The 22,316-nt window shown below is 36.4% G+C and overlaps 1 protein-coding gene across 3 annotated transcripts in view; it reads right to left on the bottom strand.

The window, feature by feature from the left end:
- Positions 1-1,855: 1,855 nt before the first annotated feature.
- The window catches only part of rassf3 (Ras association domain family member 3), a 66,949-nt gene continuing 46,488 nt past the window's right edge, over positions 1,856-22,316 (bottom strand). The window contains exons 2-6 of one of the 3 annotated variants that reach the window (XM_074626211.1): positions 13,487-13,594; positions 10,499-10,672; positions 9,932-10,019; positions 7,971-8,086; positions 1,856-7,753 (exon numbers count right to left, since the gene is read on the bottom strand). In XM_074626211.1, coding sequence (XP_074482312.1) covers positions 7,604-7,753; positions 7,971-8,086; positions 9,932-10,019; positions 10,499-10,672; positions 13,487-13,594 — 636 coding nt within the window. In that variant the 3' untranslated portion in view covers positions 1,856-7,603. The remainder of the gene's footprint in view (positions 7,754-7,970; positions 8,087-9,931; positions 10,020-10,498; positions 10,673-13,486; positions 13,595-22,316) is intronic. The other 2 variants (XM_074626209.1, XM_074626210.1) reach the window with 2 other exon arrangements.

Raw genomic sequence — 22,316 nt, forward strand, 5'->3', positions numbered from 1 at the left:
AAACATAAAGGAGACAGTCTAAGCCAGGGGTCAGCAACCTTTACTATCAAAAGAGCCATTTTCGGGAAAAAAAATAAAAATAAAAATCTGTCTGGAGCCGCAAAACATTTGAGCATTAGTATATAGTTTATATATTATATTAGTATATAAGTCTAATGCAGTGAGGGCCAAAGTGCAAATGTACTAGGAGTATTAGGGCCACATTGAGGGAAAAAAACCATCTGAGATTTCCAGTATAAAGTCATAATATTACAAGAAAAAAGTCGGAACATTACGAGAATAAAGTCATAACTTTACAAGAAAAAAAGAGAATAACACGTAAAATTATTACTTTATAATATTATGACTTTATTCTCATAATACTAAGACTTTTTTCTCGTAAACTTATGACATTATTCTCAAAATCTCAGATTTATTTGTTTTCCTCAATGTGGCCCTAATACTCTGTTGTACCGTATAATAAATTGAATTGAAAATGTAAACAAAAAAACAGTTATTCATTTCCATTTTTATAAATCCACAGGGAGCCACTGGAGAGGAGCTAAAGAGCCGCATGTGGCTCCAGAGCTGCAGGTTGCAGACCCCTGGTCTAAGCTTTTACTTTGAAGGCAGTATTAGCAGGTTCCCTTCTGCAGCTTCACACATCACAGAGTTGTGTGTGTGTGTGCGTGTGTGTGTGTGTGCGTGCGTGTGTGTGTGTGCGTGCGTGTGTGTGTGTGTGTGTGTGAGACAGCAGGGAGGGGGTTCCCCTCTTCTAGACTGTGAGGTCATTGGAGTTGGGGTCAAACAGAGGACAAGAGGAGGAGGTGCTGCTTCTCCTCCAGACTACAATACAGTACTGACAAAATACTGACAAATACCCTTTTTCTCCTGGTAACCGTGGTAACCGTGTCCGGGCTGTAGCTTCATATTTAGTGAATCAATCTTCATCTAACTCTCTGCAAGAAAGCAAATATGCATATTTCTCAAAATGTTGAGCATAAGAATGGACAACTTTTGAATCTTTTGTACATGAAGTGTCGTATTTTGTTGTTTTTTAGCCACAATTTGTATTTTTTGGCACAAAACTGTACAGGTTTTGTATTTGTTGGGCAATAAATTGACAGATTAGCATGAAAGTTGTCTAATTTTATATTTTTTTGGCATGGAGACAACAACAATTTAGCATTTTTTTGTGCATGAAAACGATTAAATTTAGTATATATTGGGCATATAATTTGTCAACCTATGTTTTTTTTCGTGATGTAAAAAATATATATAAATAACCAAAAGATTTTTCTATAAGTTTGATTTGATTTGAATAACTGACTTTTGTCAAATTTATCTGTAGATCCAGTAAATGTTTTTGATCTGTTAATGCAGTTGATTTGGGAAATATAAATAACAATTATATTCAAAATCCATTAATCTGCTGATTGTTTTCTATCGTTTCTGTCTATAAAATGTCAGAAAATTGAAAAATGCCCCTCATAATTTCCCTGAGTGAAAGGTTATGTCTTCAAATATTTTGTTTTGTTTGACGACCGTTTTAAACCCCAAACTCTTCAGTTTATAATTACATAAAACAAAGAAAAGTAGCAAATTCTCATACAGTATATTATGGCATTTTTCTATGCAAAGTATATATTCTTTTTAAAAATGAGTTTGTTTTTTTTAGACACGTAATTATCTAAATAGTTGCCAATTAATTTTTCTTTCAACCGAGTGATAAATTTGTCAAATATATTAAAACAATCCCATTTACGGTATCTTAATTCAACTACAAACAGTGTTGTGAGGTCACAAAACCTAATCAAATCAAAATCAAGAAGAAAACAAAAGAAAAGCTGCAATAAAACAAACATGAAAACACTCCTTTGTTGTTTTAATTTCACCTTTAATAGATGCAGCCCGCCTCGTGTGAAGGAAAGGCCACATTTGGTAACGATTCAAAGAGAAACCACAAAATACCGACACGAATAAACCCACCTCGAGTTAACTGTTCGCCTGCAGAGAGAGCTGCAACGTGTGATGAAACCCTCCGTTTCTCCTGCAGGTTTGTTTTTCTGTCAGACTTTTAAAAGGCACTGCTGAGGTCCGAGCTTTCAGACCGAGCTCAAAGGCCAAAATTCAACTAAATCTTGCACTAAAATATGGCTTCTATTGACTTCCATCTTCCGTAGACAGATTAGTGAATTGAAAATAAGATCATCTTCTTTTCATCATTTTGGATTTTGCAGCTCAGGTCTGAAATTAAAACCTTTTTTTCTTCCTCAAGTGTAAAAGTTGTATTTCAGATGCTTACGAGGAACTCATCATGTGAGATAAACCTGATCTCTTCTCTACAAAGTCAACAACAAAACAGCATAATTGGAAAATAATAATATCAGTAAATGGCAAAAGAGCTACACACAGATCTTTGGCATTTAACGTTACAGTTTCTGGATGTTCAAACTAGAGACACAGATCGCACAAAACAGAAGATCTTAAGCTGATAGGTCAGTTAACTAATTTAAGAGAAAACAGTCTCACTACAAGGTCCATTTAGTGGCCGTTCTGGAGCTTTCGATCACATCAAAGGATGAGTTTGTTTCCTTAACAGTTTGAGCGTCAAGAATAAACTTTTGAACCTCAGTTTTGGATGAAAAGTCCTTAGAAGTGCTCAGAAAAGATGGAAATTTGAACTTCTAAAAGGTCCGTTTGCTGATGAAGATCATGTAATGTGATCAAAAGCTCCAGAAAAGCTTCAAACAGTGAGGATATGGTGAGATTGTTTTTTGTTTCCAAGGTCAAAAATGAGCTCCAGCAATTTAATAGCTCTAAAAATGATCTAAATTTGTGATTTTTAAAACCGTAAATAAATATTCTTGTATGGAGTATTATTCCAACGGTCATTTTACACCACATAATGCAGTTATATGTAAGATTCATATTCACTGACAACATCTAAATGTTTTGGGATGCACGAAAATGTTTTTGTTAAAGGATCATCTTTTCAGGGCACCCATGGGACTCCATACAATCAGACTGACAGACTAAAAATAAATATTGTAGTCTATATATCTATACAATACATATTATATATATTGTAGAATGGAAAAATTCACATTTCAGAGGCTGGAAGCGGTTAATTTTTGCCCAACAAATGTCAGAAAACAGCAAAAAATGCCCACAATGACTATTCAAATTGCTTGTTTTGTGCGACCAACAGTCCTAAAACTCAACAATATTCAGTTTATCAACATATAAAACAACGAAAATTAGCTAATTTTAATATTTGAGAAGCTGGAACCGGAGCATATTTGGCATTTTTTGCTTGAAAAATGATTGAAATAGTTGCAGAATATTTGCCTGTTGATCGACTAATTGATTCATCTCGACTAATTGTAGACAAAACTAAATGTATAAACAAAATTCTAGGAAAACAAAATACTACTAAATCTGAATATTTTAGATTTTTTGTCAAGGTACTTCATCTAAAGGTAAAAAATTAACCTTAAAGCTCAATTGTTTGTGCGCTCTGTGACTCTAGTCATGATTAAGATCTCTGAATACATAGCAGGTATCACATAATAAACTCTGCGTTCATTAACACTACTGGCCCAAAAGCTTTTCATAATAGATAAATTGATCAACAAGCCTAATTTATATAACCAGCAGATCTGAAAGCATTTGAAAAACAGTATGTGTTCACCCATTTTCACTCCAAAAATTAATTTCCAAATGCCGTCTGACCGCCCGTTTTTATCTACGATGATAACGCATGCTTTAATGCTGAGCAGCCCAGTAGTGTGTACAGTAAGCATGAATGTATACAAAGAGACAAACAGGAACACATGCGAGATTTCACAGTCTACAGCTAAACTTATACGGAAGCTCGTTGAGACCAAAACATAAAATAAAATTAGCTTAAAATAACTTCTGTCACACTGTACTTCCATTTGTAAAAAAAAGAAACATTATGAGTGGAGCTTAACAAGATCTTTCAAAATAAGATTATAGTGAATTAGATGTTAAGATGAAGTACAGACTGTGATGGCGGAAAAAAAAATAAAAAAACCCGTCTTCCCTGAATTCAACGTTAAAGTGCCCAAAATTAATTGATACGTCTAGTCTGGTAATGATGTGTTTAAACAGCTAAAGTTGTTTTTCAAATACACAAACAACAACAACAACATGGCTTTAAGATTCATCAACTGTTTCCATGCAGACTTTCGTATCATATTAAATTATATTATAGGGAAGCAAAAAGAGGCCAAAATAGTTTGAGATTTAAAAGCGACTGAATACCTAATTTATGTGAATTATTTGAAAAATCCAGTAGTTAATTTCAAGTTTTGCAAATTGAATTTGAATTTTTCATCATGAATTTTGGTGCTTAAATTTCACTTTTTAAATGTCAACATTAAATATTCAGGGGTACTCCAGTTATTTATTATTGCACTTCCATAAAGTTAGGGTACTTCTGAGAGACAGTTTAAAAAAGTAATTGTCAAAATCAAAGCAGCAGAGGCTGAGATATCCTGACTTTTAGTTCTGAAATGCTGAATCCTACATTTCCCATAATGCAACGCAATGTAAACTTCCGTTAGCTCCTCTCTGCCTCCAGAGTCACAGAATTATACAATATTTTACTCACGAGTATTTCTCCTCATGACGAGTAAAACTGAACTTGAAACTAAAATTAATAGAGTGTCCCTTTAAATGTCACAATTAGGCATTCAGTTGCTTATAAGACCTTTTTTTGCTTCCATACCATTAACCCAGTGTTTGATAGTAGAATAAACGAGGGTTAAAACCCCTTTAAATAAAACTATATATGTTTTCCCTCCGGTGGGAAGAGGCCTCTAATATATATTTTTTGCTCCAGGCAACACCACAAAAATATCTTTGGTTATAACAAGAAAAAAAATAAATCTATAAAGATAGTTTGACACAGAAATGAGAGAATAGTTGCAGTATTTCTCCACTAGGTGGCGATATTGTACTTGTATTTAGTAGCTGCAGCTCAAGCATAGAAGCTTTTTTTTAATGACTTGTGATAAATTATAATAATCTGATTTGTAGTATGTCTAAATGATTGTCTTTGTTTCCTCAAATATCTGAATAATTGCCGATTCAAAAAAGCTGATTTTTCTACAAAACTACACTGAAAATAAGCCTCTTTGGTCTCTAAGCCATAAATGATAAGTTGCATATACTAAACATTGCATATATATATTTAAGGCAGCTATTTACTTGCAAAATCGTTCCATCCTTTACTTTATACATTCTTTCCTTGTTTCCGTCTTTATTATTTTCCCCATTTATCCACCAGAGAAAGAGCTGAAACCCGGGCTGACAAGGAGGTCAAGGGTGCATGTTTTAACTTGAGATAAAAGCACAAAACAGGCGTTTTTAAATGAATGCCTGCAGACTGACAGACGGCACAATGCAGCCATTTCTCTCTCCCTTGTTCTCTGCAGCTATCAGCACTTACAGACCTCCTTTTCTCTCAGCTGTGAATTACAGGAGCGTTCTTTAAATCACGGTGACTTGTGGTTTGAGGAAAATCACGGTGACTTGTGGTTTGAGGAAAATCACGGTGACTTGTGGTTTGAGGGAAATCCCTTCATTGTTCTCAAGGTCACACTCCTTTTATGACAGTCATGTCTTCTGTATTTTATCCTTCCTTCCTCTATTTAATGTTTCTCTTCTACTTCCTCTAAATGGCTCAGTCAACTTCCGGAAACCTGTCGAATCTCACTCCTCCTTCCTCCTCCTGTGACCATACAGGGTCAAAGGTCAGGGGTCATGTCTATCCAAACTACATCAGGTCAGGCTTTCAATCCTACCATCTCATGCCCACTCGCCAAAACAAACAATCTTTACAACCAAAACTACATTTCTTCCTGTGCTCACACGCTTCTGTCTTTCAGTAGAAACCTTTCCTCTGCTTTCTGTCTGTTTTCAGTCACATTTAACCTGAAATTCACCTCTTTTTATTTCTCAGTACGTTCGTCTACAACATTTAGTTTCTTGCCAACTTATTATGGAGTCTGAAGTGTGCCAATAATAATAATAATAATAAAATATGCAATATAATTATGTATTAAAAATAAAATGTAAGTAAATATAACATTTTTTAAACCTATTTTTAAATTTTATTTCTATATTGTATACATAAAAAGAGATAAAAGCAGGAAAATGACAGATGCTTATTTGCTTTGAAGATATGTAATGGAGGCTGGTACATAAATATGTATCCTGCAAAAAATTATTATGAATATATGCTAAAAGAATTGCATTTGCCAATTAATCAATTTTTTTAAAATTTATAATTGACTTGCTAAATTAATTTTAAAACTGTCGTTTAAATTGTTATTTTTTGTTTTTCCATTTTTAATGCCCATTAAATTAAAATTGTAAATGCTACAGCAGGAGACAAAATTTGATTTATGAAAAAAGAGCAGGCGCATTAGTAAATAAATGGCATACAAAAAAGTTTTTAAGGGGCTTTAAAAAAGAATGTCATTTTAAACATTTAATTATTAATCCTTTAAAAAAGAAAAAAGGAAACATTATTAATTGATAAATGTAAAGATGTTTTTTTTTTTGTTTTACTTAATTAATCAATTTATAATAGTGTTTACGCGTTGTCCCATGTGACCTCGTCTATTCTGTTATTTCACTATTTATTTTACCATATTTATGTTTTATTAAAAACCATTAAAAAAGATATATATATCTAAACACAAAAAAGTCTTAAATTTTGGCACACTTGAGACTCCATACATATATATGCAGGCTACTTGTTCCTTTCTCAACTTTCAGGGTAATTCAAGCAATAAGCAACAAAGATCGAGACCTCTTTACTTCCAGAGTATTCTCTAACTTATCTAGTATTCCTGTCGTGTATACGTAGCTACAGCTGATGCTCATGTTGTGTATTTACCTCTAGTAGCAAAACTATTAAAACTATTAGTAAACTATTCTCCGTGACTGTGTCAACAACCAGATTGGTGCTCCGCCTCTGTACAAAAAAAACTAAAATAAGACTTTTTTTTTGTTTCAAGAAAACAAAATAAAACAATAAAACGCTTCACCCATATAAATTAAGAAAAAAAAATATGTACAGACCTTTAAAACAAAAAAAATTAAATAAAACTAACTCAACGTATGGCCTCGAGTCTTTCACAAGTTTAAAAGGGGAAACAAAAAGAGGAATCGGATAAATTATGTGACAGCGGGACAGAGTGAGAGGAGAAAAAGAAGAAGAAGAAGAAGAGAGGGATGGAGGGAGAGAGGATGAATGGATAAATATGGCACGATTAAGTGAATCTTTGGTGTTTGCAGGCAGCAGTTTGAAGTCTTTAATCCAGGCTGAATCAAACTCCAGCATCCAGATTTTGTCCGTTCATCTCTTTATCCGCCGTCTGTCAGTTTATTTTCTCCTTTATATCATCCCTCTTTTTGTCTGTATCATCCCTTCTTCCAGGCGATGGATCCTCTCCTCTCACTCTGCGTTCACATCCCTCTCTTCGTCAAAATTTACACTATTTTGCTCCACCGAGGAGGTAAAAATCACCTCCTCCTCCTCCGTCCCTTTAGGGCGCAGCGGTCCTGTTTTATAGAGGTTAATCCTCTAAGAGGGCACTCTGACCTCCCTCAGCGCCTCTTCCAGTCTCCGGCGGTAAGCCTCGTAGCGGCGATTCAGCGCCACCTTCTGCTCGTCCTCCTCTTTGTCGAGGATCCGCAGGAAGTTACGCAGCTCTGGGATGGAGAACGCATCCCACTGGAGAGAGGAGCAAACAAGCTTTATTTGTATGTCACGTTTTTGTTTCTTTCAGATGATATTTACGGATGGTACTTGATCATATAGTAGGTGTGGTCATTCCTTCTTTTTATTATTCATATTATATATTATGAAGGATGAAGTGAGCACAGACGAGGAGAACAAAGAGTGAATAACAGGAGTGATACTGTAGATGTAGATAGAGGTGTAGTGTTACCATGACTTCTCCAGTCTGCTGTTCTCTCAGTACGAAGCCGAGAGTGTCGCCGTCGGGTCCCGCCACCAGACGAAGGAACAACGGCTGCTCGCCATCCGCCAGTTTACACACATACACTGCAGGACACACACACACACACACACAGATTAATTTAGGCAGTACAGTATGTGCGGTGCTTTAAGCCACATGCATGCAGGCACCACTGCGGTCGCTGCAGATGCATTTAGTGTGTGTGTGCATATAAACAGGCATGGCAGAGGATGAAAGGATGGGCGCGGCACATTAACGACCACAGTAATTTACAAAAACAGAGTGAGAGAGAGAGAGAGATGAATGTTGCTGGACTGAGCTGAAGTTATGGCAAACAGACCAACAACGCTGGACTTTTAGGGTCAATACCGATATTGATAATTGAGTAATACGGCTGCAAAATCGTTTTAACGCAATCGATCTGTCAGAGGTTGTAGCGGGCTCAGTTTTAAAGCTAAAGTGAAGATACTGGCATCATATGAAACTACAAATCCCCAGGAATTCATCGGTACCAACCATGTCATACTAGCTCGTCGTAAAGGAGGCTAAATAACGTTGCAAATTTGAGCTAAATTTTGTCGAGGAAAAACTGTCATAGCCATGTTCAAAGGGGTCCCTTGACCTCTGACCTCAAGATATGTGATGAAAATGGGTTCTATGTGTACCCACGAGTCTTCTCTTTACAGACATGCCCACTTTATGATAATCACATACAGTTTGGGGCAAGTCATAGTCAAGTCAGCACACTGACACACTGACAGCTGTTGTTGCCTGTTGGGCTGCAGTTTACAATGTTGTGATTTGAGCATATTTTTTATGCTAAATGCAGTACCTGTGAGGGTTTCTGGACAATATCTGTTGTTGTTTTGTGTTGTTAATTGATTTCCAATAATAAATATATACATATATTTGCATATGGCAGCATATTTGCCCACTCCCATGTTGATAATATTAAATACTTTATTCGATTGACAGCCCTAATTACAAGTTAATCAGACAGATTTAGAGATGCCCAAAGGCAGATTTCTCTTGTTAAATACGGACAACCGTCTGCTGGCTATAGCTTCACATTTACAGAAATGTTGAAGTATTCCTTTAAGAGACCAAAGCTACTGTTGTAGGCTGTTGTAGTCTCAAACAGGTTTTTAGAACAAACAGTGTATATTTTCTTTTTTCTTTCTTTCAGACAATCATCAACCTCAACTGGAGTCTGTTTGTTTTGTCCTGAGACTGAAGGACATTTCTACATTTCTAGACCAAAGTTCATCCAACACTTTTGATGAAAGAGCAGCACCACGACTCTCCAACTGGTTTTTAATTACTGTTCAATGACAGCTTTACCCAACTATTGTCTGGGAAGTTTATATATGTAGCTCAGTCTATATACATCTGCTGTCAGACGTCTGTCTAGACTGTCTTTTATTAGGCTGCTTCTCACTGTACGTCTCCAGTAATGAGGTAAAAACCAGACCAAAAGCTTATATGACAACAGGCATCCTTCGAAGGGGGAGAAAACACCCAAAATCTCTATAAAAGTTTGGGGGTAAAATGTTTCACAGACTTCAAACAAGATATAAAAACAAATTCAATAGATTTACAAAGTCTTGTTTTATAGTATAAGGCCCATAAACTGCATCTTGTTTCTGTCTTGGAGACGCTAAAGATGATATTTGAAACCGAGCGACCCGGCGACAGCTGTTGATTCATAGAGGGAAAGAGTGTGTTTATATATACATGTGTGGGGTGTTACTGCTGATAGTAGGGAGAGCCCGACATGAGGGCGAGGCATTCAGAAATACACACTCACACACGCCCTTCACACACAAGCATATGATACCGAGCTTGTGGCATGAGTGGCATTTAGCACACTGTCTCCAGGCCTGTCGCTTTCACTGTCTCACACACACATACACATTAGGCGTCAGTCTCACCCTGCTCCTCCCTGCGATAGCGTTTGTACAAGGCGTATTTGGCCGGGTTGTCTGCGACCGTGAACTTGCCCAGCAGGGCGACGATCACCTGAACACACAAGAAAAGAAAAACACTCAAATATAAAGCAGTAACGACACTAATGTAAACTTAGTCAGCCGACAACTAAACCCTGAATTTAGGTTAAACAAGCAAAGCTTTTAACAATACTGTTAGCTTAAGCAAATGATTATTCAAGGCACCTGAAAACATAAAAGACTTCTGAATTGCCTCTTAGTTTGAAAGGGACTATATACCTTTCACCTCCTGTTAGTTAAATGATTTTATTTTTAATTAACAGACACCTGGCAGCCAATCAGAAACAATATATCCTGTGTCTGTGGTAAACTGATGTACTCAATCACTTTAAGTTAATCAACATGTCAGAAAACTGATTTAATAAAACTTCAACATCAGCCGGCGTCTGTTGAACTCTGACTTCAACCCGTATGTCATCAGACCCTAATTAAGTTGTGTTGACGCGTTAGTGTGTGTCTGTGAGTGTGTGTGTGTGTGTGTGTTTCAGCCACCTGTCTGACGGTGTTATTGGAGCTGATGTGGAGGGTGTTGGAGACTCCTCTGGGCAGATAGAAGGCCTCCTCCACCAGCGCTCCTCCTGCTCCTCGCTGACCTCCTCGCACCGTCACCGGCCGCCTCAGGTCCATCTGGACCTTGATGAAACCGGTATACACACCACTAGGATTCTGGGAGACAGACAATAGAGAGAGAGAGAGAGAGAGTTATGGTACTATGTCATAATGGGTACACCATTTGTTGTCTATTTTGTTTTATTTAAAATATTCAAAAATATTATACTGAAATATAACAACAATAACAAACAAATAAAAAAATGTAAAAATAATAATAATAACAAAAACAATAATAATAATAATAATATTACTGTACTCTGGCCAATAAAGAACATTTTAATTTTAAAGATTTTATTTATGTATTCTTGTGATGGAAAACTAAGAAAATACTTTCCTGAAACATTTATAAAAAACAATAATAATTAGATTTGTATGTAAAATTTTAACATTGACAATTTACATGTATTTAAAAAATAGTAACTGGCGACCTTTTTACGAATATAGTGTATAAATTTAATGAATGTAAAAAGGGTAGGTGTAATAAGCTTACACATCAGCCTACACCGTGTCACTATTTCAAAACTAATTACTTATTATTGTTTTTTATTATTTCTATATGTGTATTTGAGTTGTATAAATTGAAAACAACCAAAATAAACTAAACTAAACGATGAAAACAAAACTGAAACTACATCAAATTTAACTTTAAAACTATGATGAAATATATTACAATAAGAATATTAACAACTTCTTATTGGAGCTGAGACTAAGATCTAAATCTAAACCAGGAGAACGCACATTTAAACAAAAGTAAAGTGTATTAAAATCAGAGTTGCACGTAAAAACAATCACCATCAAATCAGGCAAACTAGCACACAACAAGATCACCTGGTGTATGCTATACACAGTATACGAGCTATATGATCTCTCCAGATGAGACCAGTTAACCCATTAAACCCAGAGTGTCATCCTGCAGGACAGATGGACGAGCATCTTAATCTCATTACTCTATGTGGGCCTGGACGACTGTCACGTGTGTGTGTGTTCAGGTCATAAGCTGACAAACGAGATCAGTATGACCAGAAGTCAGAAAACACGGAGCTGAAACTAGACAGGACGACCACAAAGAGAAACCATCACAGATGAAGTGATGAGAACGAAGGAAGTCAGAATTACAAAGAAAGTTGTGGGTGAAGACGACGTGTCTGCAAGCTTCACATCGTGATGATATATCAGCTCTAACAGGTGTTGAACAGCTGGTTTCAGTCTTATCACTGGACCTTTTCCATCTTATTTGAACCTCACGACCTGCTGACTCAAATAGTTTATTTAATAGTTAATTTCACAACACCTGGGCTGGTTTATGTTTGACACAAAATGCAAAATATCTTCTTGTCATGAATTTATTTACTTGCTTTTTACGGACTATCCAAGGAACTCTCTGTATAGAAGAAACTTCTGACAATGACATGATGAAGTGAATATTTTATATTAACAAAGGCCTTCAGTTACTAGTGTACTATCGATTTTATTATATCTAATTCAGGGCTTCAACTAACAATTATTTTCATTATTGATTAATCGTTTGGTCTATAAAAAGTTAGAAAATCGTGAAAAATGTTCATCCCAGTTTCTCAAAGTCCAAGTTGATGTCTTTAAATCTCTTGTTTTGTCCAAAACCCAAAAGATATTCAGTTTAATATGATATAAAACAGAGAAAATCTCCATATTTGTAAAGCTGAAAGCAGCATTATTTGACATTTTTATGATCGATTAATCGATAATCAAAATAGTTGTCGATTGACTAATCGATGCAGCTCTTATCAAAATGTTCTCAGCCGGTAGATATTCCACTGCTTCTCCTATAATCCTTCATTTTCACAGGATTTATCAGGGCGTCATGTTTCTGAATACAACATCAGACACCGTTCACGCTGCCAAGGGAAACAGTGTGGGGGAGAACAATAGCAGGAATAACATCACATCACTCTGATGTGACTGCTGAGGAATGCTGGGAGCTGGAGGACGTTGAAACATCAGCACACCTCGAAATGTGGAGATTAAAAAGCCTGCAGGACTCAGCGTGTTTTCACAGCTGTTATTTATATTAACCTATAGTTTTCTGGTAGTAGGAAAAGAACAGTTAATTAATCAGGGTTTATTATTTATTCGGGAAGACAGAAAGAGCATTTTAACAAACAGCTGTTTTGTAGGTTTCAATCACATAATGTTCTTCAGCAGATCAAGTTTGAACATTTTGCATGAGATTGCAGATTTTGTTCTAAACATTTTAAGGACTTCTTATTGAAGTTGGCAGTTACTAATTGAACTTATGGTGAGATTTGCTGTTTCCAAGGTCAAGAATGAACTTCCAGTCTCATTTTTTGAACCTCCTTCCAGTGAAATCTTTAACTAATAGATATCACCACGAAACTTCCCAAATTGATTTCTTACATTAAGACACTTATTTTTTGTATTACAAGTTTTCTGATATTTAAATATGCAAATAAAGCATTATCTAATGCTAACTGTTGGTGATTTTAGGAGAAATCTACAAACACAAATAGACAAAGTGTAGTAAAATAAATGTACCACTAGTCTGAAAGAAGATATGTTATGGAAGCAAAAAAGACCAAAATTGATCAGTGCATGAAAAACAATGTTTTTGCCTGGGGTGTCTTGCCTAGTAAAGTATCCGAGTACTTCTTCCACCACTGACCCCGTGGTAAATGTCATATAGCATTTTAATGGTAGCGGCAGCAGCTTACAGAATATTTACATGTGATGTAGATAAAAGAGCTGTTCAATGGTTCTTCTGTTTTTAAAGGGGAAACGAGCTCCAAGCCAAATACAGTAACTCACTGACTCAGCCAGTGTGTGTGTGTGTGTGTGTGTGTGTGTGTGTGTGTGTGTGTGCGCTCCACTCACGAGTGTCATTTTAAGGTGGTCTTTGGTCAGCGTGTTGTACTGCTCGATCTTCTGCCGGATTTCCTCCCTGCTGAACTCCGTCCGCAACTCTCTCTCCTTCTCCACATCCTGACGGAGAGAATTAAAGGAAACATGACACGATAAGTCACAAGTCAACCAAGATCATTAAAACAATACAGCCTCTGTTTAGACAATAGCAGCGGGACGCGTGGACGAGTTCACAAGTAGAGTTCTTCCTCATCAGAATCAAGAGTCGTAGATTGTAAAGTTAGCATATGTACTTTGTTACTGAACGGTGCTTTAGGGTAAAACAGGTGGTATTTTTCATGTGACCCAGCCGACTTGGACTAAGTAGTTAGGAGATAACTTAATAAGTTCACTGAGAATAAAACACAACATCCAATTCTCAATTTTCTGGCGTCTTTTCATTTGAAAATACAACTTCTATCAAAGCCTTACAGCTAATGTTGTCACAATACTGGAATTTCTAACTTCAATACAATACCTTGTAATATTCAGTATCAATATTTATGAATACTTAGATATTTTTGACAACACTAGTTGCACTAAGACCATACTAATCATGTCTTGCTGCCTTTTAATCTGTGTCTATTATTTATGTAGATGCATGAACATTCATTTTTACTGTCTAATGTATTGTTTTGTTTTTTATCGTGTGTGTGAAGACAACGTGCACTCGACGTTTGCTGCCTTTTTTGGCCAGGTCACTATCATAAAATATTGTATCTCAATTGTTTTGACCAGGTTAAATAAAATAAATAAATTAGCAGCCAGTGTATTTCCACCTTTCCCCCAAAAAAATCATCTCAGGCTCGGACTCACAAGTGTGAAAAGGCCCTCACTGCTAGAGGGTCAGCGCATGACAAAAACACATTTCTAATGAGCCTGGGTCCCATACTGTGTGACTGACTTCTAATCTTAGATAAAACATATAAATCTCCTGCAGGAAACTCGACAATGCAAGAAAAAAAAAGGCTAAAATAGTGATGAGTTGAACTGACATGAGGCCATTTGGACTTGAATAGTGTGTTCAACTGATTCAAACAGCTTGTGATGTGTGTGATATGTACTGTATGCACACTTGTGTTTGTCAAGTCAGCTGCACAAGAGGCTTTACTGTATGTGAAGTCAGCAGTCGTCACTGTGTTTGTGTATAAATAACCGTAGAGGGTGCAGCAGGTCAAAACAGACGACAGCTGATAGAGAGGGGTCTAGATAAAGACGATACTTCTGTAAAGTAGAGAGACAAACATCTGCACGTGAGCTTTAACAACCAAGAATAAACACTGGTGACACCAGGTCAAACACACACAGCCCAACCCTCCTCTTTTATCATTTTACAACAGCACACAGCTGCAACTACAAAACTATAATTTAGGTCACATGACAAAGCCAAATATGTTACATAATCTGTTGTAAAGAGCCCGTCCGCTGACCTCGGGGACGTTTAAATGTTTTCAGGCAGACTGATTTTCAGGAAAAAAAGTGGCACATAGACCCACCCTGACTGCTCTGCTACAACAAATCAAAAAAAATTATATAAAACAACTTTAAAACTGTTGCGTAAACTTGAAATAAGTGCATAAAGTGACTCCTGATCAAGGTTCAAGGTCGCTTTTATTGAGTCCCGACAGAGAAAATAGTCTTAGATTAAAGGATTTGCTGCACAAAAAAGCAGACGTCACATAAAAGACACTTAATAAGTAAGTCAATAAGTAAAAAACACTGGAAATAATCACACTATTCACAAATAAATCATGTAAACTGTTACAGATACAAGATTTCTGTTGAACAGAACTAATTTTGATTAATCAGCAACCTTTTTTCGTCATTGTTCAAGCAATAATGCCAAATATTATCTGGTTTTATGTTCTAAAATGTGAATATTTCTGTGTTTTTTTTGTCATGTATGATAATAAACTGATTATCTTTGAGATTTTGGACTGTTAGTCGGATAAAACAAGACATTTGATGATGTTTTTGGTCATTGTTCATGCAAAAATACCAAATATTTTCCGTTTCCATCTTCTAAAATGTGAATATTTGCTGCTGTCTTTGTCATGTATGATAGTAAACTGATTAATTTTTAGTTTTTGGACTGTTTGTCTGTTTACTAGTGAGCTTTCCATTCAACTAACTCAGGTTTTGTTGTGTATCAGCGTCATTTAAAGTTTTTTTTAAGCCTTAAAACTACCGATTCCAGATGTATAAAACGGGACGAAAGCCCGTCCTGATGTTTTCTATCTTCTGTCTATATGTGAGTGTCAATACAGAGTCTTCAGACTGACTTTAAATCTCCAGTATAGTGTGTGTGTGCTTACATGGGCATAGTGCAGCCTTCCTCTATGTCTATTAAAAACCACACACACACACACACACACACACACACACACACACACACACACACATACAAACACACATAGTGCACGATCCAGGGAGGCTTTGAAGGCTCATACACCCTTATATGGAAAACACACACTGCTCAGGGGAAAGACAAGGTGCCAATGCAGCATGTGCAAACACTGCAAACACACACACACACACTGCAGCTGCAGAGTTTCTAACATTGTAATTCCAGTCTGTGTGCGAGCTAAGGGGAATTACGTTTACTCATTTTACAGTACATGAGCAAATCTAATTTTGACAACCTCAGAGTAGACAAATCCTGGTGCAGCCCCATTTATTTGTTAATTATTAACATCCCTAGAGGTAATATAATGTGGTGCAAAACAACAGCTACAGACACACTCATTAAAAACTCAATCAGTTTTCAAAAATCAATATTATTTAAACCTTATATTGGTGCATAAAGCAAATCCCTTAGTGGCGGTGACCTGTTTATCTACATGTGACACAGACAGTGACTCATCAGGATTAAAAGGGAGGACACTCAGGAACATTGGACCTCAACAAATCTGCACAAAGACACAAATGACATCACAACACACTGAATCTGAGGATATCAGATTCCTTGTTTATTTCTAAAAACTTCTGTTTAACTGTCGTGACGTTAAGTTTGACCTTTTCCCCGTTCAGTCTTCTCTGTAAGCGCCTGCCGGGTCAGGTGAGTCAAAGCTTATTATTACCAGGAAGTGACAGGTAAGGAGATTATCTGACATCTTACCTTCCACAGACAGTCAGAGGGGGAAAGAGAAAGAACTAAAGACAAGTAAAGAAGTAAAATAGAAACATGATGAATGACACTCCCTCGGGGGAATTCTTCCTCTCGTGACTCTGTTAATATGTGTTCAGTGAGGTCAACAAGACTTCCAACCTACATTAACTGCCTTTAGATGCACACCACTCCTTGAGAAGTAAAACCAGTTGTTCTTCTTATTCATACATTTATTTACTTACTTTACTTATCTAATGGGAGTTTCCCCCTTTAGGGCAATACTACTGAATTTAGTATTTAGAATGAGCTTTTACAATCGATTTCAACACAAAAGTTTAAGCCTAAAATGTAAATAACTATGTTCATATCAGAATACAGGTGATGGATGGAGCAATCTGTTTACCAACTAGGAAAACAGTGACCCAAAAAACATCTTTAAAAAGGCCTCTAGATTTCATGTCTCCATTTGGTAGTATTTAAGAATTTAGGAGACGCGTCAGATGACAAACTAAAACGCCAAAACAAACTTGATATTATTAGTGTGTCCTTGAGGCAAAATGTTGAGGTTTGTGACAAAAAATAAAAGCCTTAAATTCAGCTTCAATCACCCGTTCATGCACAGAAGTCCATCATCATTGAACTCTACACCTTTTAGCCACCTATCGATATATTCATTCAGGCTTTGGAGACGGAATAAAAGCAACATCGTCCACACAATCAGGATTAAAAATGTCATAACATATCGACCAGCCACATTTTACACTTGGTAGCCGAAGCATCAGAGCGGAGAGATGATGATTATTTTCTCATTAATCGATTAACTGCTCTTTCTGTAAAATGTCAAAGAATTCAAATTTCTGGCCAACAGTCCACAACCCAAAAGATATTCACTAGTATATAAGATAAAGAGAAATGCAGCAAATCTTCACACTTTTAAAGCAGCAAATGCTTAACAAAGTCATTTTTTATGTGTAGCCTTGAGATGCAAAGTTTCCAGTTCACCTGCCATTGTATTTGCATCTTGAATCAATGGTTTTGCAACATGTAAATCGCCCTGAGCTCATAAAGGAGTTTCTAAATACGTGTGTCATCATCATATGTTACACTCAGACACGCTTATTCAGGCCAATATTAATATTTTTGGATTGCAACAGCTGATGCCTCCAATTCTGGTAAATTTTATGCCAAAAAAAACCCACAAGGCTCCAATGTTTCCTTCCAGAATTTCATTCTTGTCGGGATAAATAAACAACTTTTTGACCATTATGGGACACTAAAACTCTCCATTGAAAACCATGATAATAAGTCTTTATGGCAGGAATCACTGATAGTTTTAAACTGAGCAAAATCCTCCTATTTGAGACTCAAACAATTCCTCAGAAAAACTGTTAACCAAGAGCTCCTAATACTGACCCATGGTGATGTTATTGACCCAAAAATGGCATTCTAGCCCTCGTGGGTGTGCATAGCAACAGTGTCCAGTCCAGGCTGGGAAGTGTTCAGGATGGACAGGGTTAAACAGGAACTGGGAGGGTGAGAGCAACCAAATCCAAACAAACAGGAGAAGCAGAGCACAGCGGAGCTACAACACAATGAGGTCATGGTCCTATTTAAGAGCACAGCGAATCCTCCCACTGTAGCTGGAAGATCAACACTGGACGGAGGTTAGAAGGGAGGACAGAAGGAAAAAGACAGTAGCTGGGTTTCAATAATTAAGGTGAATAAAGAAGTTGAGTTGCACCAGAAACAGACAACTATCTCACTTAATATCCATCCATCTTTAAGTTGACTAACACTGAAGCTGAGGCCTGAATCTTGCACTCTTGTTCTGGGTAGGAAACCACAATATACTTTGTATTGTCAACATATAAAATTGTCAAAAATAATAAACATTGGCAAGTCTGTCATATTTTAAAAAGGTGCTGCCTGCTTTTCCATTATTGAGCAATTTTTAGAGAAGGAAATTCTGTACGTCAGAGAGCAACATCATCTGCATAAAGTCGAATAACAGCACACTGGATTTATTTAAGAATCAGGACACATTAGGAAAGAACCATTGCACTAATTACTAAATGAAGACATTCAAAATGTTTTGTATGCTATGCCTATGATGACTAACAACACAGTACAGTAAACTAAGACGGATAGCTAAATGTAAGAAGAGCAAATCATGCTATTCTCACTCTCTTGGTCCTTTAATGTTCCTGATTTGTAGGCCTAATTTCTCTCATTTTAGCAAAAGTGGCAATAATGAAGTTAATATCCTCATCTACATCCAGGACAATTGACCCGGTTTTCTCCCGCTGTCGGCTGCACTGGTGGCTTATTTTATGTAAACTAATCAGTCGTTTTTCATCCATGAATAAACGACCGCGAGCGACAGGAAAAAATAAAAACAGGGTGTACGACAAAAGCGCAGCTCAAAACGTTGCATTGCGCCTCGTCACTCGCTTCCAGTTAGGACACGGTGTCAAAGCTTAAAAGTATGTTTCATGACATGCAATGATTTGTTCTGACGTTAGCAGAGGCCCTCTTTATAAGACCTCTTTATTTATGTGATAATAATGTGACAATAGGACTCAACTGTAAAGCTCTGACTAATGAGCTCTGAGTAATGAAGCTTTATGTTTACTAAAATGATATTATAGAGGTGAAGTTTGATACCTTGAAAGCTAAATAAGAAGATATATTGAGGCACTTATTTTGGTTATTTAAATCAACCAAATACTCCTGTTATGACAGCAGATTTTTGTCCTCTAATTGCCCAGCTCTAGAATGGGACTACTATAAGTATAAAAACTGCCAGTTCTAAACATTTGATTTAATATTTAAGGCAATTAAATTAGATTTCCTGTCTCCATACTACACTTGTTGCATAGAGCAGACGAGCATTAAAAAGCAGAACAGACTCTGCTCACCAGATCTACCAGTAAACGCTGGAAAAAGCAGAAGAAAAAGAGAAAATAAAAAGTTACAAGATAGAAACAAAAGAGAAAATAGACAGAGATAAAGTTTTATCAGAGTCTCCCTGTTCCCTGACTGCTGTTTCAAGAATAACCCTGGTAGTTAAAGTTTAGTCTGTCTTTTATTTCTTCAGACTTTTATCACACACACCTGCAGCATTCCTGCCTTTGTTAAACACTGTCACACTCGTCTGCATCCCCTGTCTGTAAATAGATGACATCACCATGTAAGTGTGTGCAGACAAAACAAGTCTAGCTCATCTCAATAGACCCTAAAGCAGTGGACAGTGTGTTTGTGTGTTATTGGTAGACTAAACACGGTGGTTTGTCTGTGCTAACTATATCTAACCTACATTTTAAAGGACAAGAAAGACATTTTATTTCAATCTCTGTGTTGACTTACTTCCTCTAAGCTATGTATGATTGAACTGACCAAAGTAAAGGTCATTTTATTTAGCAAAACATTAACAAGACAGTTTATACTGGTTAGATCAGCGGTTCCCAAGCTTTTTCCTTAAGGTAAAATAACCAAATTTCCTTCAGCAAAACCTAAAAAAATATTCCTATAGAGCCTTTCTGCAAAATCCTCAAACATAAGCACCTTACATAAAATCTCTGGTGACATTTTTAATCCATATACGATCAACTTTCTTGGTTTTTCCATCCTTTAAATCCATCTTATGTCCATTTTTCTACCCTCCTCACCCTCGCTCCCTTTCTATGTTACTTCCTGTTGAGTCCACGGGGGGAAGTCGAGATCGGCCACACCTTTCCTCCCAGCATTCCTGCACTAATGGGTACACAGTACTACACACGCATGCACGTACAACGCCACATACATGTGCTGCTGTACAAGTGGAAGTGCTCACACCTTTCCTCTATAATCCTCGGCTAATGGACAGAAACAAACTCCTCTTCTTAAGTGGACATTCCCGAGTTAATGGAAGCTCATATACAGTAGACACAGTGCAGCCTTGTTAAAGCCTTTTATAGATCTATCCATCCGTGTTATGCAGTGCCAACTACTTTATAAGCCTTTCAGTAACCACAGCTGTCTATTTTCTATAACGTAACTTTTGTAACCGCATTTTAATTTACACCTGGGTGACATCACGGGATTCAGGGCTGAAACAGACAACTGTGTTTTTGGTTTGAAGCTGTCTTTCTCTTGTTATTCACAGCGTTTTCAATATGAAACATCAGTTAGAACACTAAAACTAGCAAATAATGTATCGTAAAAATACAGATAAAGTTAATAAAATTCTAAATACTTATATAACATTTGATCAACATGTCTTGCTTGTAAGAATTCAGCATTTATGCTCCCCGTTAATAACAATGATCAGTTAAGCAATACGTAACCAAACACACCTGATGGCCTGATCAAATATTAGTATAATTGTTGGAATGGGCAGATATGAACGACAGTTTTAGTTAACATTTTATTGCATTTTATGTTTATTTGCTACTTATTTTTCTTGCTGTTTGTTTGCATTTTAGTTAGTTGTCATTTTAATTTTCAACAAAGTTCACTGTTCAGAACGTACTGTTCTCTTTTATCTTCACAGTCTTTGACAATGACACTTTTTGGTTTAACTATAAAACATCCTGCATCTGTAAGTACATTGTCACAGACTTTTTCTAACAACATTTGAGGTAGAGGTCTTCACAGGTCAAAATTTTTTGCACAAATCGAAAACAAACTTGTGGAAAACTCATCTAAAACTAATCTGCACGAAATAATCTTCAAAAAACAAGATCTAAAAGGGACCCAAGGAAGTATAGATCCTCTAATTTGAGGTATCCTTGCAAAAATATGTATCTTAAAAGTGAATATAAGCTATTAATACACTGTTATTTGATTCTTGTTACTCTCATATATCAATATTAGCAGTGGTGGAAGAAGTACTTACTTAAGTAAAAGTAGCAATACCACAGTGTAGAAATATTCCTGCAAACAAGATTGTACTTGGGTAAAAGCATGGCCCATTTCATAATAATTAAAATTATATTATTGTATTATAATTATTGATGCATTAATATAAACATTACATTAATGTTGCAGCTGCTAAAGTCTCATCTTTATCCATCATAATTAATTTGTTGATTATATTCAGTATTTTCAATGTGAATCTGCCAAATAACCAAAGATTTCCAAACAATGTAGTGGAGTAAATCTCACAATATTTCACTGTGAATTGTAGTAGAGTAGACGTATAAAGTAGCAGAAACTGGAAATTACGGCTGCCGGTAGTTTTGGCGTTAGTTGACTAAGATTTCTTTGGTCGATTAGTCATTTTTTATGCTTTTTACATGCTGAATGACGTATTTCTAAGAAACTTATGAGCACATCTCTGGTAAACACAAGATTAAAGTGGTGCTTATGTGTGATTCTTTGTGGAGAAATTCAACAAAATCGTATGTTAGTAGAGTGAATTTCTTTGGAAGAAGACACTCCTACTGGGAATACTGAAGCACAAGTACCTCAAAATTGTACTAAAACTGTCAGCTTTGTCTTCAGAAGAGAAGAAAAGAGGAAAACGATGCTATTGTCTTTGCAAACAGAGGAGTGAAACCTGTAGACTAAACCAGCTGGACCGCATAGAGACAAGAAGCAAGGCTTGACACAATGATGTGAACCCGAGAGGACTGCTGACATCAGCCTGCAGTACGGTCTGTATGTTTCCAGAGTGGATCAGTAAGTACAACACGGGAACATGGACGGCACAGA

Source organism: Sebastes fasciatus, chromosome 23 (assembly GCF_043250625.1).
Source record: "Sebastes fasciatus isolate fSebFas1 chromosome 23, fSebFas1.pri, whole genome shotgun sequence".
Classification (NCBI taxonomy): Eukaryota; Metazoa; Chordata; class Actinopteri; order Perciformes; family Sebastidae; genus Sebastes; species Sebastes fasciatus.